Here is a 12,968-nt window from a genome sequence, read left to right as displayed (position 1 = left end):
TCTAATTGGCTTCCTTTGTAATCTTATTAATTTTATTTTTTGTCTTTTAAAACACTCATCTGTGAAATGGTTGATGGGCTTCATCAGATTGCTAAAGGGGTCCAGGACAGAAAAAGTTAAGAACCAAGAGTGGTCCAGTCCCCAGATGTATGACCCCATCATAACTGCTGTATGCCTAAGTTTCTTCAACTACAAAATGGGGATAATAACATTGGCCATTGTGAGGATCAAATAAGATACCATCTATAGAGCTCTTAGTACAGTGCCTAGAAAATAGCAGGTCTTGACAAATGCTTATTCTGCTTCCCCTTGCTTCATTTTACAGATGAGGAACCTGAGGCCCAGTGAGGGGACATGACTTAGCCACTCCTAGAAAACCTCTTCCAAGGGAAAGGGAAGACACAGTACTGAGTTTTTGCTATCTCTACCGTATTTGGCCTCTTCTTCTCAGACCTGGAGCTGTGTTTGGTGGGGCGTGGAGGTCCTGCCCTCTAGAATCGGAATGAAGTCAGCTGTTCATTCCATACCCAGGCCAGTCAACAACGATCCAGTGAAAAGGGGGTTTGTTTTTTACATTTGTTTTTCCACTTGATAAAAAAATGTTATCTGTAAAAGGACATGTTTATAAACTAGAAAAATGTGACCTGTGGTGAATGACTTAGTAGCTCCTGTGATTCAGGCTTATCGAGGCATCTCAGCCTCCCCCAAAATCACAAAGGCTGCTAGCTAGAAAATGCTTCATCCTGTGTCTTCCACATATTTCTAGATATCTGTGTGATGTTTCCCAAGACAGTGTAAGTTCTTGGAGGGCAGATCTGCTTCATTTTTGGTCTTTGAATCCTTAGCTAAGCTTGTCAAATAGTAGATGTTCCACAATATTGAGGACAGGATTTGAAACCCTGGTCCCCCAATGCCAAAACCAAGAACTTTTTTTCCCCACTGTACTACACAATTTGCAATGTCTAATAGTCATTTAAGGCTGCTTTTATAATTCCTTAAAACCTTAGTTAGCAAAAATCTAGCAAGAAGTCCTCTTCAAAGGAACTGGAAGGGACCTCCAAGGAAATCCTCTCCAACCGCCCTCATTTACAGATTAGGAAACTGAGGCTCAGGAAAGTTAAGTGTTCAAGGTCACTCAGGAAGTAAGCATCAGAGATGGGATTTGAACCCAGGTCCTTTTACTCCAAAGTCAGTGATCTTATCCCATTACCATCCCTTAAGGCAATTTCAACTTCCAAACATCTCTAGGGAAGTTAGCTAGAGGTAGGTAGGATGGAACATTGGGCCTGGAGTCAGGAAGACCTGAGTTCAAATCCCATCTCAGTCACTATCTGTGTGACCCTGGGCAAACGGCTTAACCTCTCTCTGCCTCAGTTTCCTCAATTGTAAAATGGGGACAATAATAGCACCTACTTCCCAAAGTTGTTGCTAGGATCAAATGAAATAATGTTTATAAAGTACTGAGTACGGTTCCTGGTACGTAGTCAACACTTAATAAATGCTTGTTTCCTCCCTTGTAGGGAAATGGGTATTTGACAATAATCTAGTTGGTCACGCCAATGTCCACTAGCAGACTAAATAATTTAGGATAAAAATATCTCCTTGGGCACTAGAATTGCCCAGATTGATCTTGCTAGCTGGATCATTACCAAAATGCCAGTTCTGTTACCTCCAGGGTCAAACATAAAATCCTCTGTTTTGTTTTTAAAGCCTTTCACAGCTGGATCTCATTCTAACTTTCCAATCTCCTCCCTCTTTACTCCCAGGCCCCATACTCTATAATGGAGCTACACCAGCCTGTTTCCTGCTCCTCATGCACAATACTCCACATCCCACCTCCACACATTTGCACTGACTATCTCCCCTGCCTGGAATGCTCTCCCCGCCTCACCTCTGGATCCTTGGCTTCTCTGACTTTCTTCAAGAATAAGAAGAAATCCCCCTTTTAGTAGGAAGCCTTTCCCAATGTCTCTTACCCCAAACCCACCACCTTCCCCCCCATTGACTACCCTCTGAAATCACCTTCCATTCACATGGTATGTATCTAGAATATATAGACAGAGACAGACAGATAGAGAGACAGAAAGAGAGAGAAAGATGGATAGATTAATAGTTATATAATATAGACAGATATAGTATATAGTAAAGAAGATATAGTATTGATAGGTAGAGAGGAGAGATGGATAGATATAGCATATAATATAAAGAGATATAGTATATTAGTATTGTTAGAGAGGAGAAAAAAGAGACAGGCTGATGGATAAATATAGTAAAAAATATAGATAGATGTAGTATATAGTATAGAAGACATAGTATATAGTATTGGTAGGGAGAGAGGAGAGAGAGATGGATTGATGAATAGAGAAATAGATATGGTATAAAAGATCTGTAATATTAATAGGTAGAGAAGAGACAGAGAGACTGAAAGAAACAGACAGAGAGAGATGGATCAATGGATAGATAAATATAGTATAAAAGATATATAATATTGAGAGGTAGAGAGGAGACAGAGAGAGAGAGAGAGAGAGAGAGAGAGAGAGAGAGAGAGAGAGAGATTTGCAAGCTGTCTCCTTCATTAGAATGTGAGAACCTTGAGGGCCTGGGCCAGATTTTTGCCTTTCTCAGTACAGTGCTTGGCACATGGTAGGTATATAATAAATGTTAACTGACTGACTTTCCTCAGCACTGCACACATACAGTCTGCACAAATACAATAATATTTGCCATCTCAAAACATAAAAAGACATTGGTCATCTAAACCTGAAATCAAAACAACAAATATTTATTTACTGGGTGCCTATTACAGACAAAGCATTTTCACTTGGCATTGCAGCTGACAAGGGCAAACGCAGAAAGGTTCTGCAGATTTCCAGAGTTCATCTTTTGTGATCACTAACCTTAGTTTTCAGAAAAGAGCATAGTGGAGAAAAGCTTTGGATTTGGAGTCAGGTGACTTTGGCTCAAATCTTAGCTTCCCCTCTATTGTTACTGGTCCTGAGGCTAAAGAGGGCAAATCTAATCCCTCTTCCACAGAAGAACCCAAAGATAATTGCTATGTTCACCCTAAATCTTCTCTTCTCCAGGTAAAACATTCCTCCTTCCTTTAGCCCATCTGCATTTGGCATTAACTGGAGACCATCAATCATTCTGGTTGCCTCCATCATGAAATCATAGATTCTTTCTGCATTTGTACGTGAAAATTATGTTTAACTCGATTTAATACCATTGCTAACCCTAATTCTGGGGAATTCATGGAACCCTGGTGCCATCTTGAATATCCTCTGCTCTTCTGGGAAATCATTAAGAAACAAATATGCTGGCACAGTGGAATCTTGACTGGTGGGCAGACTGTTTAAGCCCCAAACTTAAACTTAAGCAATCAGGGGAAAGTTAACTATAATAATTATAATAATAACTAACATTTATATAGTGCTTACTATATGCCAGGTGCTACCCTAAGTACTTTATAATTCTGATCCCATTTAGTACTCACAACAATCCTGGGAGGTAGGTGTTATTATTATCCCCATTTTATAGATGTGAAACTGAGGCAGAAGTTAAGTCACTCACCCAGGGGCACACACACAGTTAAGGAAGTATCTGAGACTGGATTTGAACTTAAGGGGGCAGCTAGGTGGCACAGTGAATAGAGCACCGGCCCTGGAGTCAGGAGGCCTGAGTTCAAATCCCACCTCAGATGCTTGACACACTTACTAGCTGTGTGACCTTGGGCAAGTCACTTAACCCCAATTGCCTTGCCTTCCCCTACTCCAAAAAAAATAATAATTAGAAATATCAACTGTTAGAGGCAATGATGCATAATGTTGATGTCGTTGCTTGTCCTTCGTTCCCATCAGAAGGGTGATGTCTTGGATTGCAAGTGAATTGGATTTAAGTGAGCTAGAGTCATTAGAGTCCAATGGCATGACATAGGTCAGGATGAATGGTGATGGCCCCCGAGGCATGATAAATAGACTGCTGGACTTGAAGGTGGGAAACCCCGTGGGTGAATCCTGCCTCAGACACTTATTAGTTTTGTGAGCCTTGGTTTCCCCATCTGTAAAAGGTGGGAGGTAAAATGCCCCTTGCCTCTCTAGGACTTTTGTGAAGATCAAATGAGATCATTTGTACACCTCAAAGCCTATAAGAATGGTGGCTTCTATTGTTACTATTTGTCCCATATCTCACCAAGATACCAAAAGGCAAAGAAATAGTTACATTCCATTTTTTTCTGTGGATTTCTATTATGCCCCAATGGAGCAAATCTCAGGTTGTACCTTCAGACCTATGGTTCATAAACATATTTTAGAACTGTGCAGGGCTCCCTAGATGGGGATCCAACTGGCAAGACCTGCCTCCATTTGTTATGAAAATAGCTTCCCTTTGTTGGTTTGTAAGAAAAAGTGGTAGATTCCCATGGAAAATGGTAGCCTATGGTTGCCCTCTCCCTTGGCACTTTCATCAGGGATCGTGCTTTGAATACCTGAAGCAAAGCCAAGAAAGGCCCAGCAGACCTGTCACACCATGAGAAATGTCAGAGGGCTCTGGGAACATGGTGCCAGGGAAGGCTACCATGGTCACCCTTCCCAGTACCACACCCTATCATCGATCACCCCCAAGAGCTTTGGACCCACGCCAGTGAGAGAACAAGAGGTGTATCTTGTACACCCAGAAATGTGGGAAAAAGCCAGTGAAGGCAGTGAAGGGAAGGGGAGGGGATGACAAAAGAAATAAAAGGAGAAATCTGGCAAATTAAGTAAAATGAAATCTTAGCCATAACGAGGGGCTAAGAAGCACCATTACAGGGTTGACATGCCCAGACCTGGAAAGCAGGCCCCAATAAGTTCTCCTACTAGCATATTGTTTATGGCCTTTTCCCACCGTGTGTGTGTGTGTGTGTGTGTGTGTGTGTGTGTGTGTGTGTGTGTGTGTGTTTCCTCAGTGACTAGGGAATTAGAGACAGTTAATTTCTCCTCTGACTGGCAAAAGTCCAGACACTACCTTAGTAACCTCCCAGACTGGCAAACAACCAAGACCTACGGAAGGTAAAGAGGCCAACTTGAAGTAGCATTCTCTCCTGGTTCCCCTACCTGTCTGATTGCTCTCCTCAGTCTCCTTGGACGGATCCTCCTCCAGGCCACACCTAGGATGCTGTCCTGTGTCTGGTCCCTGGGCCTTTGTCTTCTCTTCCTCAACACTCACTCTCTGGGTGACCTTAGCAGCTCCCAGGGATTCAAGGATCATCTCTGTGTAGATGATTCCCTTTATCTCATAGATCCCTTAAAGAGCCAGCTCAGGTGGCATTTTCTGCCCAAAGTCTTTCCTCCTTCTCCCACAACTGCTAGTCTCCTCCCTCTCTTACTCACTTAAATTTAACTACTTTGGTATATTTAATGTGTATGTATTTATTAACTTTATATACACTTTGGGGAGGAAGTGACTTGCTCAGGGTCACACTGCTAATAAGTTTCTGAGGCTAGATTTGAACTATGGGGCTGATTGTTCTATCCACTGACTGTTCTATCCACCTAGCTGACCTGATTTATGTATACTTTTATTTGCTTGCACTACGTATTTTTAAGGTACTTTTTAGATAGTCTTAGAATGTAAGTCCATTGAAAACTGGCATTTATTTCACCTCTATATTTGTACTTTGTACTACCAAAACCTAGCATAAGGCCTAAGCACTGGTAAATAGTAGGTATTTTAAAAATACTTTGTTGATCATTGATCTTTATATACATCCAGCCCTAACCTCTCTCCTGAGCGCTAGTCTGACAGCACCAACCGCCTTTTGGACATCTCAAACTGGAGTCTCATCGGCATCTCAAACTCAATATATCCAACACAGAACCCATTATCTTTTCCCTCCTCCCAACCTTCCCATTGCTGACAAAGACACCATCATTCTCCAAGTCATGCAGGCTCATGATTTCATTTTCATTTTTGACTCTTAACTCTCACTTATCCCCCATGACCAATCTGTTGTGACATCTTATCCTTTTGCTACATCTCTCATATAGACCCCCTTCTCTCCCCTGGTACTGCCACCACCCTGGTGCAGGTCCTTTACATCTTATGCCTGGATTACTGCAATAATCATTGCTGGTGGGACTGCCTGTCTCAAGTCTCTCCCCACTCCAATCCAAAGTGATTTTCCTAACCCAGAACTCTATGCATGTCACTCCCCTAGTCAATAAATTCCTGTGACCCAATCTAATATGAAGAACATAAAAGTGGCTAACCTTTGATTCAGCAATCATACCACAAGAACTTCACCCTCAGAAGATCAAAGGCAGTGGGAAGGTTCCATTTATACCAAAATATTTATAGCAGCATTTTTTTTGCAGTGGTCAAAAACTGGAAGCAAAGTGAGTGCCATTGATTGCAGAATGGCTGAACAAATTATGGTCTATGAATTTGTTGTCAGTTTTTTTTTCAGTTGCATCCAACTCTGTGACCCCATTTGAGGTTCTCTTGGAAGAGATACTGGAATGGTTTCCTGTTTTTTTTCTCCAGGTCATTTTACAAATAAGGAAACTGAGGCAAACAGGGTGAAGTGAATTGCCCAAGGTCACAAAGCTAGTTAAGTTTCTGAAGTTGGATTTTAACTCAGGAAGATAAGTCCTTCTGATTCCAGCCCCAGTGCTCAACCCACTGTGCTACCTAGCTTCCTGGTCTATGGATGGCACCGAATATTGCTATGCCATGAGAAAAAACAAACTTGGAGCATTCAAAGGAAGCATAGGAAGACTCATATGAAATGACACACACCAAGAGAACAGGATATGTACAATGACCACAGCAACTCTAAGAAAAACTAAACTTGTAGCCCTCCGAATACAGATCAATGAGACGGCCTATGTCGGTTCCAAAAAGCACGTGATGAAAGATGTGTCTTCCTCTCAACCAATCAGCAAGAAGTTACAAAGCACCTACTATGTGCTCCACTGTCCTTGGGGGGACGAAGACAAAGATAAAGCAGTCCCTCTCCTCAAGAATCATACATTCTATGAGATGAAACAATGGAGTATTAAGCACCAAGGAGCCAGCAGCCACTGTGCTTGGGATATAATGGCAGGTGGGAAGCGATCCCTGCCCTCAAGGAGATAACACACACTTATAAGATATGCAAAATGGACTTGGAACAAGTACAAGGCAATGAAGGGGAGAAGATCGGAGCTTCATGTAGGTGTTGGCTTTGAGGAAAACTGGGAAAGAAATAGAGAAGTCACGGGATCATAGAAGGGACCCTAAAGGTCAGTGGGTGTGGCCCCCTTTGTTTTACAGATGAAACTAAGGACTAGAGAAATGAAATGACTTGCCCAGGACCATACAACTGGTAACTTGCTGACTAAGCATATGTTGCCAGACCTCAATCCATTAGTTCATTTGCTATTAGCTAGGGACTTATTGGGGTAAAGGGTACTGAGAGACGAAGGCAATATTTTTTTAAAAGACACTGATGTACTTTTTTTAAAAAGAGAGAGAAAGAACATAAGGAAGTCAATGCCATACCCTCTTGGGAAAGAAGAAAGGATCTAAGTCAAACCATAACTAGTAATTCTAGCACCCGGGGCAATTACCACAAATTGTGCCTTTCAGGAAAGTAACAGGGGAGGCACTTTAAAATCAACTTTTTAAAACAAAATCACTTGGGAGAGGAAAGACCTCAAACCTCAGGATATAAGGCCATGAGGTAAAGAAGTGGAGTGGGGAGAGGGAGAACAAAGATACCAAGGCCACTGCTAGGGAGGCCACCCCTGGGGAAGAGAGCATGGGTGGGTAGAGGGACAGGGCCACTGGAGGGAAGATGCACTGATTGCCGACTTTCTAGTACCTACTTATCATTCTTGCTAATTGGGAACCAAGAGCTGCTGTTTCTATCTGATCAAGAAGGGTCCCTGTCAGCACTCTCTAAACTTTGGACCCAACAAAGCCCCTTATGGATGTAAGAAGCACTTGAAAAAAATAAATGTGACCTTCCAAAAAACAAAAAAAAAAAAAAAAGTAGAGACAAGGAGCAGAGCTTCCCAGACAACTCTCCTCAACATCAGGACCACAATGTACCAACAGATGAGACTGTCGTTCTCTAAATGCTACTAAAGAAACACAGTCCAGCCACCTCCTTTTACAGGAGAAGACACTGAGGTTCAATAAAACTAAGTAACGTGCCAAGTAGTACACAGGTACATCTGAATATAGCACTTTAAACACATTATATTATGGAAGCCTCATAGCAACCCTGTGGCATGCTCATCATATAGGTAGACAGACAGACAGACAGATAGATAGATGGATGGATGGATGGACAGACAGATGGACGGGCGGATGGATGGATGGATGGATGGATGGATGGATGGATGGATGGATTTATGGATGGATAAATGGATGAATAGATAGATGAATAGATTAGGTAGATGGACAGACACACACACATGCATGTATATGTATGTATATATGGGAATCAAGGCTCAGTAAGGTCATGGGAGAAGGCTGAGTCTGTGATTTCTTTGCTATGGGGAGCTCCCATTGAGGAAGCCCCCTCTACAATTTATAGTCTTATACAGTTGCACTGGGGGGGGGGGAATTATAGGCTAAGTGACTTGCCCAGGGTCACACAGCTTGTCTGGATCAGAGTCCACACTTGAACCCCAATCTTCCTGATTCCAAGGCTGTCTATCTATCTACTCTGCCATGCCTCCTCTATCAGATGCAGAGAGGTCACAGAATCAAGAGGTGGCCATGTTGTCCAGTTCCCCTCACTTTGCAGATGAGGAAGCCAAGATAAGAGAGGGGTGCACATGGTCATATGGCTAATAAGTAGAAGAGTTGGGATTTGAACCCAGGCCATCTGGTTCCAAATTAAGCCATTTCTCCAATACCCCAAAACGGTTGTTACACTTACCTATGTAGGCTCCCATCAGCCCACAGTAAATTTACATGAAAATACACCATGGTGATATAACGTAATATAGTATGTAATATATCATATAATTAAACATATGACATGATAGCATAACATTAATGTAGTAATATATCATACTATATAATCATATATTATGTTAATGTAATCATAAATTTTGTTCCATTGTGTCTGACTCTTCGTGACCCCATTTGGGGTTTTCTTGACAAAGATACTGGAGTAATACTGGAGTAAAGATACTTCTCCAACTCATTTTACAGATGAGGAAACTAGGTAACCAGACTTAGTCACTTGCCCAGAGTCACACATCTAGCAAGTGTCTGAGGCTGGATTTGGATTCATGAAGAGGAGTCTTCCATGGGGCGGCTAGGTGGCGCAGTAAGTAAAGCGCTGGCCCTGGAGTCGGGAGGACCCGAGTTCGGTTCCAGCCTGAGACACTTAACACCCACACAAAAATACTAGCCGTGTAACCTTGGGCAAGTTACTTAACCCCAAAATTGCCCTCCAAAAGGCAAAAAAAAAAAGAGGAGTCTTCCTGACTCCAGCCAGCACTCTATCCTGGAAAGTATTTATACAGCATTTACTATGTGTCAGGCCTTGTGTTAAATGCTTTATAAATATGATCTCACTGATCCTCACAACAAGCCTGTAATGCAGTTGCTATTATTATCTCCCCCCCCCTTTTTTTTACAGTTGAATAAACTAAGGCAAACAGGTTAAGTTGTTTGCCTAAGATCATACAGCTAGTAATTGTCTGATGCTTCATTTGAATTCAGGTCTTTGTAAGTTCCCTAAATTGCCTCAATCTTAGATTCAGAGTTGAAATGGCCTCAGAGTTCATCTAGATCCAACCACCTCATTTTACAAATGAAGAAACAGAGAGGAAAGTTATTTGGCCAAGGTCATACCAGGGAATTAAACAGTGTAGCCAGAATTTGAACCTGCATCCTTAGCCTTCAGATTCTAGGCTCTGAGTCCTACCCAAGAATATCTTTCCTTCTTGGTGAGACATTGCCATTCTCCTCTGCGCCAACAACAAAATCTGTTCCATGTTCCCTTAATTAAGGTAAGCCAATCGACCAAAGAGAATTTGTGGACTGCAGTTGAGCTAGAAATGTGTAGTCAACACAAAACTTTCGATCTCTCTATTACTGTAACTCACCTTTGGACACCAGCACATAGGAAGTTAAAAAAAAAAAATAAATAAAGAAGACTAGCCAGATTTGAACTATTCAAAGACGTACTGAAACCACCATGACACTCAAGGTTGACATCATGGTATATGTGCATGGAGTCTGATTTACACACACATACAAGTTTAAAGAGCAGTACATGGAAAAGAGCAAAGGAACATTCAGCGAAGGAAAACATGCTGAGCCAAAACTGACCCCTCGGTCACAAGATTTCATGTGAATAGGACACAGGAGAAAGTTCTGTGGACAAAGCGGGCCCCGCAGTCGCCGCATCTGAAGCGAGGAGCCAAACACAGACCAGGGCAATTAGAGGCAGGCTCAGACCGAAGCAGCAGGACACCAGAGAAAGAAGATGAGAGGGACGTCGGTGGTCCCAACATTCCCCAATCCATCTGGGCATCAGGAGCCACGGATTCCTGGGGCTTTCGAGAATCATCCTGCTTCAGCAGGAGTTTAGAGGGTTGAGTGATAAAGATTGTCTCTTACCTGGATGTCCTTGTGCTGGAGGATAATTTCCGGATACCTGCACATACACAGAGAGAGAGAAATTGCATTGTATAGTAAGACAGAGGGCAAAAGATGATAAAAAAAAAAAGTCTTGGCAAAATTCTGGGGAAGCCGCACCCCACCCTCCATGCTCTCACCCTTTTGGAAATTACCTGCTCTTCCAAAAACAAAAAAAACATCCACGAATAGCAACAGAAGAGAGACAGCAGCTTCCTCATGGTGGTCTTTCCAAAGATTTGGAAGGAAAAAAAAAAGGGAAGTCAAGCCAGATGCCGGGGAGGTGGGTTCCAGAAACCCAAGTTTGTTTCTTTGTTTCTTTTTTTAAAAATGTTAATTCTCACTTCCTCGTGAAAAGGGCATCTTTGTAGAGGTTCAGAAAATTCATTTCGGAAATTCTCCCGGTCCCCGTTGGTTGTCTGGAGGCATGGATGGGTGTTTTCAAAATTCAACAACTTTCAGGAATCGATAAATGCTTTACCATGACTGGAGCAGCTGAGGAATGTGGCAAGAATCATTCCAATTCCAAAATGCACAGCTCCTCAGAAACAATCCCCCAAATCTTCCTGTGCTCCCTGCCAAGGAGAGGTCTCTCTCATTCAGCATGTGGTTTCTTGTCTCCTCTGTGGTGTTCAGGAGCACCCTGTCTATCCAGCTGTGGTTCTGAGTTATTCTTTCAAAAGGAGGGAACGGGGGTAAGAAACCCCTTAAGAGAACTTTTTTCCCAGAGTTTCTCCAGCTTTCTCCAGAGGAGCAGAATTGAAATGATTTGCTAAGTCCTTCCCTGTCTGGCTCATGTTTGCACCTCCATCCCAGATCTCGTTGGGTGGAGAGAAAGTCTGAGTGATGTCATGTTCTCTCCTCAAACTTTGTCCCATTCTGTTTCTCTATTTATATCTTGTTGCTGCTGTCTCCTCGCTGGGTCCTAACACCAGTCTGTTAAGAACAATTGGAAATGTTTAAAGTCTCTTGGGTTCAGAACGCAGACCAGAGAGCATAATATTGGAAGGGGAGAAGGGAGGAGGTTCACTACCCCCCAGATAGCTCACTCGAGCCAGCATAAATATTAATAAATATTTCAACTGAAAGCAAACAGAAAAATATATTTAACTGAAAGTTTTGTTTGGCTGAAGAAAGAAATAAGGTGATATTCAGGGGGGGGAAGACACCAAACCCATGTAATCCTTCACTGACCAAAGTGTTGGCTGCAGTGTGGTACTTAACCCTTTGCCAACTCAGGGAATTCTATCTCTGAGCTTTCTTTCCAAATCTATTATTATTAGCAATTATGTCTCACAATTCAAAGCACATAGGTAAGTGTCAGGAATCCTGGGTGCTATTTATGGGAAGACCTAGAGCAAGCCCCTTAGCCCATTTGTGACTCAGTTTCCCCAAATATGTTCCCCAATGGTGTTATTCGCTCAGAAAAGAGCCCTCTCTCCACTAGGCTCTGGAAGACACTGGTTATACTTTCAGCTATGTAAGTTCCTAGAAGTCAGCACGAGACAGGTGGAAAGACAACTGGCTCTGAAATCAGAGGATCAGGGTTCAAATCCAGCCTCTGATGTTCATGTCCACGTGAGTTTGAGCAAATCGCTTAATCACTATGAGTCTCTGTTCCCTCATCTGAAAAATAAGGGGTTTGGATGGAGACTAGACAGCTTCTGAGGTCCCTTTGGGTTGCTAGCATGATCAATAGAGTTCTGTGAACGTAGGGTCAGGAAGACCTGCATTCAGCTCCTACCTTAAACACTATTAGATGTGTAACCGTGGCCAAGACACAGAACCTCTCTGTCTCAGCTTCTTCTTCTGTAAAATGGGAAAGGGGGGTGGAGGGGGACAGAATAATAATTTTGCCTGCTTCCCAGGGTTATTTTGAGGATGAACTGAGATAAAACCTAAGGCAAATTACAAATCTTATCAATGAACTTTGATCTTATGACAATCAACAAGCATTAATAAATGCTTGATTGGATTAAAAAATTAAAAGCATTAATAAAACACTTCTGGTTGAGTCATTTCAGTCGCGTCCAACTCTTTGAGACCTTATTTGAGGTTATCTTGGCAAAGACACTGGAGTGGTTTGCCATTTCCTTCTCCAGCTCAGTTTTCAGATGAGGAAATTGAGGCAAACAGGGTTAAGTGACTTGCCCAAGGTCACACAGCTATTAAGTCTCTGAGGTTGCATTTGAACTCAAGATGAGTCTTCCTGACTCCAGATGCAATGCTCTAGGCACTATGGCGCCACCTAGCTGCCTATAAACACCTAGTCCTAGATGCCAAGAAAAGATGCAAAGACAGAATTGTGCCTGCCCTCAAAGAGCTTAGATTCTATGAAGGAGACA

General features: G+C 42.4%; 1 protein-coding gene across 2 annotated transcripts in view; it reads right to left on the bottom strand.

Annotated features, from left to right (window-relative positions):
• Positions 1 to 11,553, bottom strand: part of LOC138170670 (adhesion G-protein coupled receptor D1-like) — a 476,753-nt gene extending 465,200 nt beyond the window's left edge. Inside the window, exons 1-2 of one of the 2 annotated variants that reach the window (XM_069100393.1) lie at positions 10,779 to 11,553; positions 10,606 to 10,642 (exon numbers count right to left, since the gene is read on the bottom strand). In XM_069100393.1, the coding sequence (XP_068956494.1) occupies positions 10,606 to 10,642; positions 10,779 to 10,844 (103 nt within the window). In that variant the 5' untranslated portion in view covers positions 10,845 to 11,553. The remainder of the gene's footprint in view (positions 1 to 10,605; positions 10,643 to 10,778) is intronic. The other variant, XM_069100969.1, reaches the window with a different exon arrangement.
• Between the last annotated feature and the right edge of the window lie 1,415 nt (positions 11,554 to 12,968).

Source organism: Petaurus breviceps, unplaced genomic scaffold (assembly GCF_028583685.1).
Source record: "Petaurus breviceps papuanus isolate PSGF00001 unplaced genomic scaffold, PetGlider_PUasm1.0 100, whole genome shotgun sequence".
NCBI lineage: Eukaryota > Metazoa > Chordata > Mammalia > Diprotodontia > Petauridae > Petaurus > Petaurus breviceps.
This window is presented reverse-complemented; position numbering and strand designations above follow the sequence as displayed.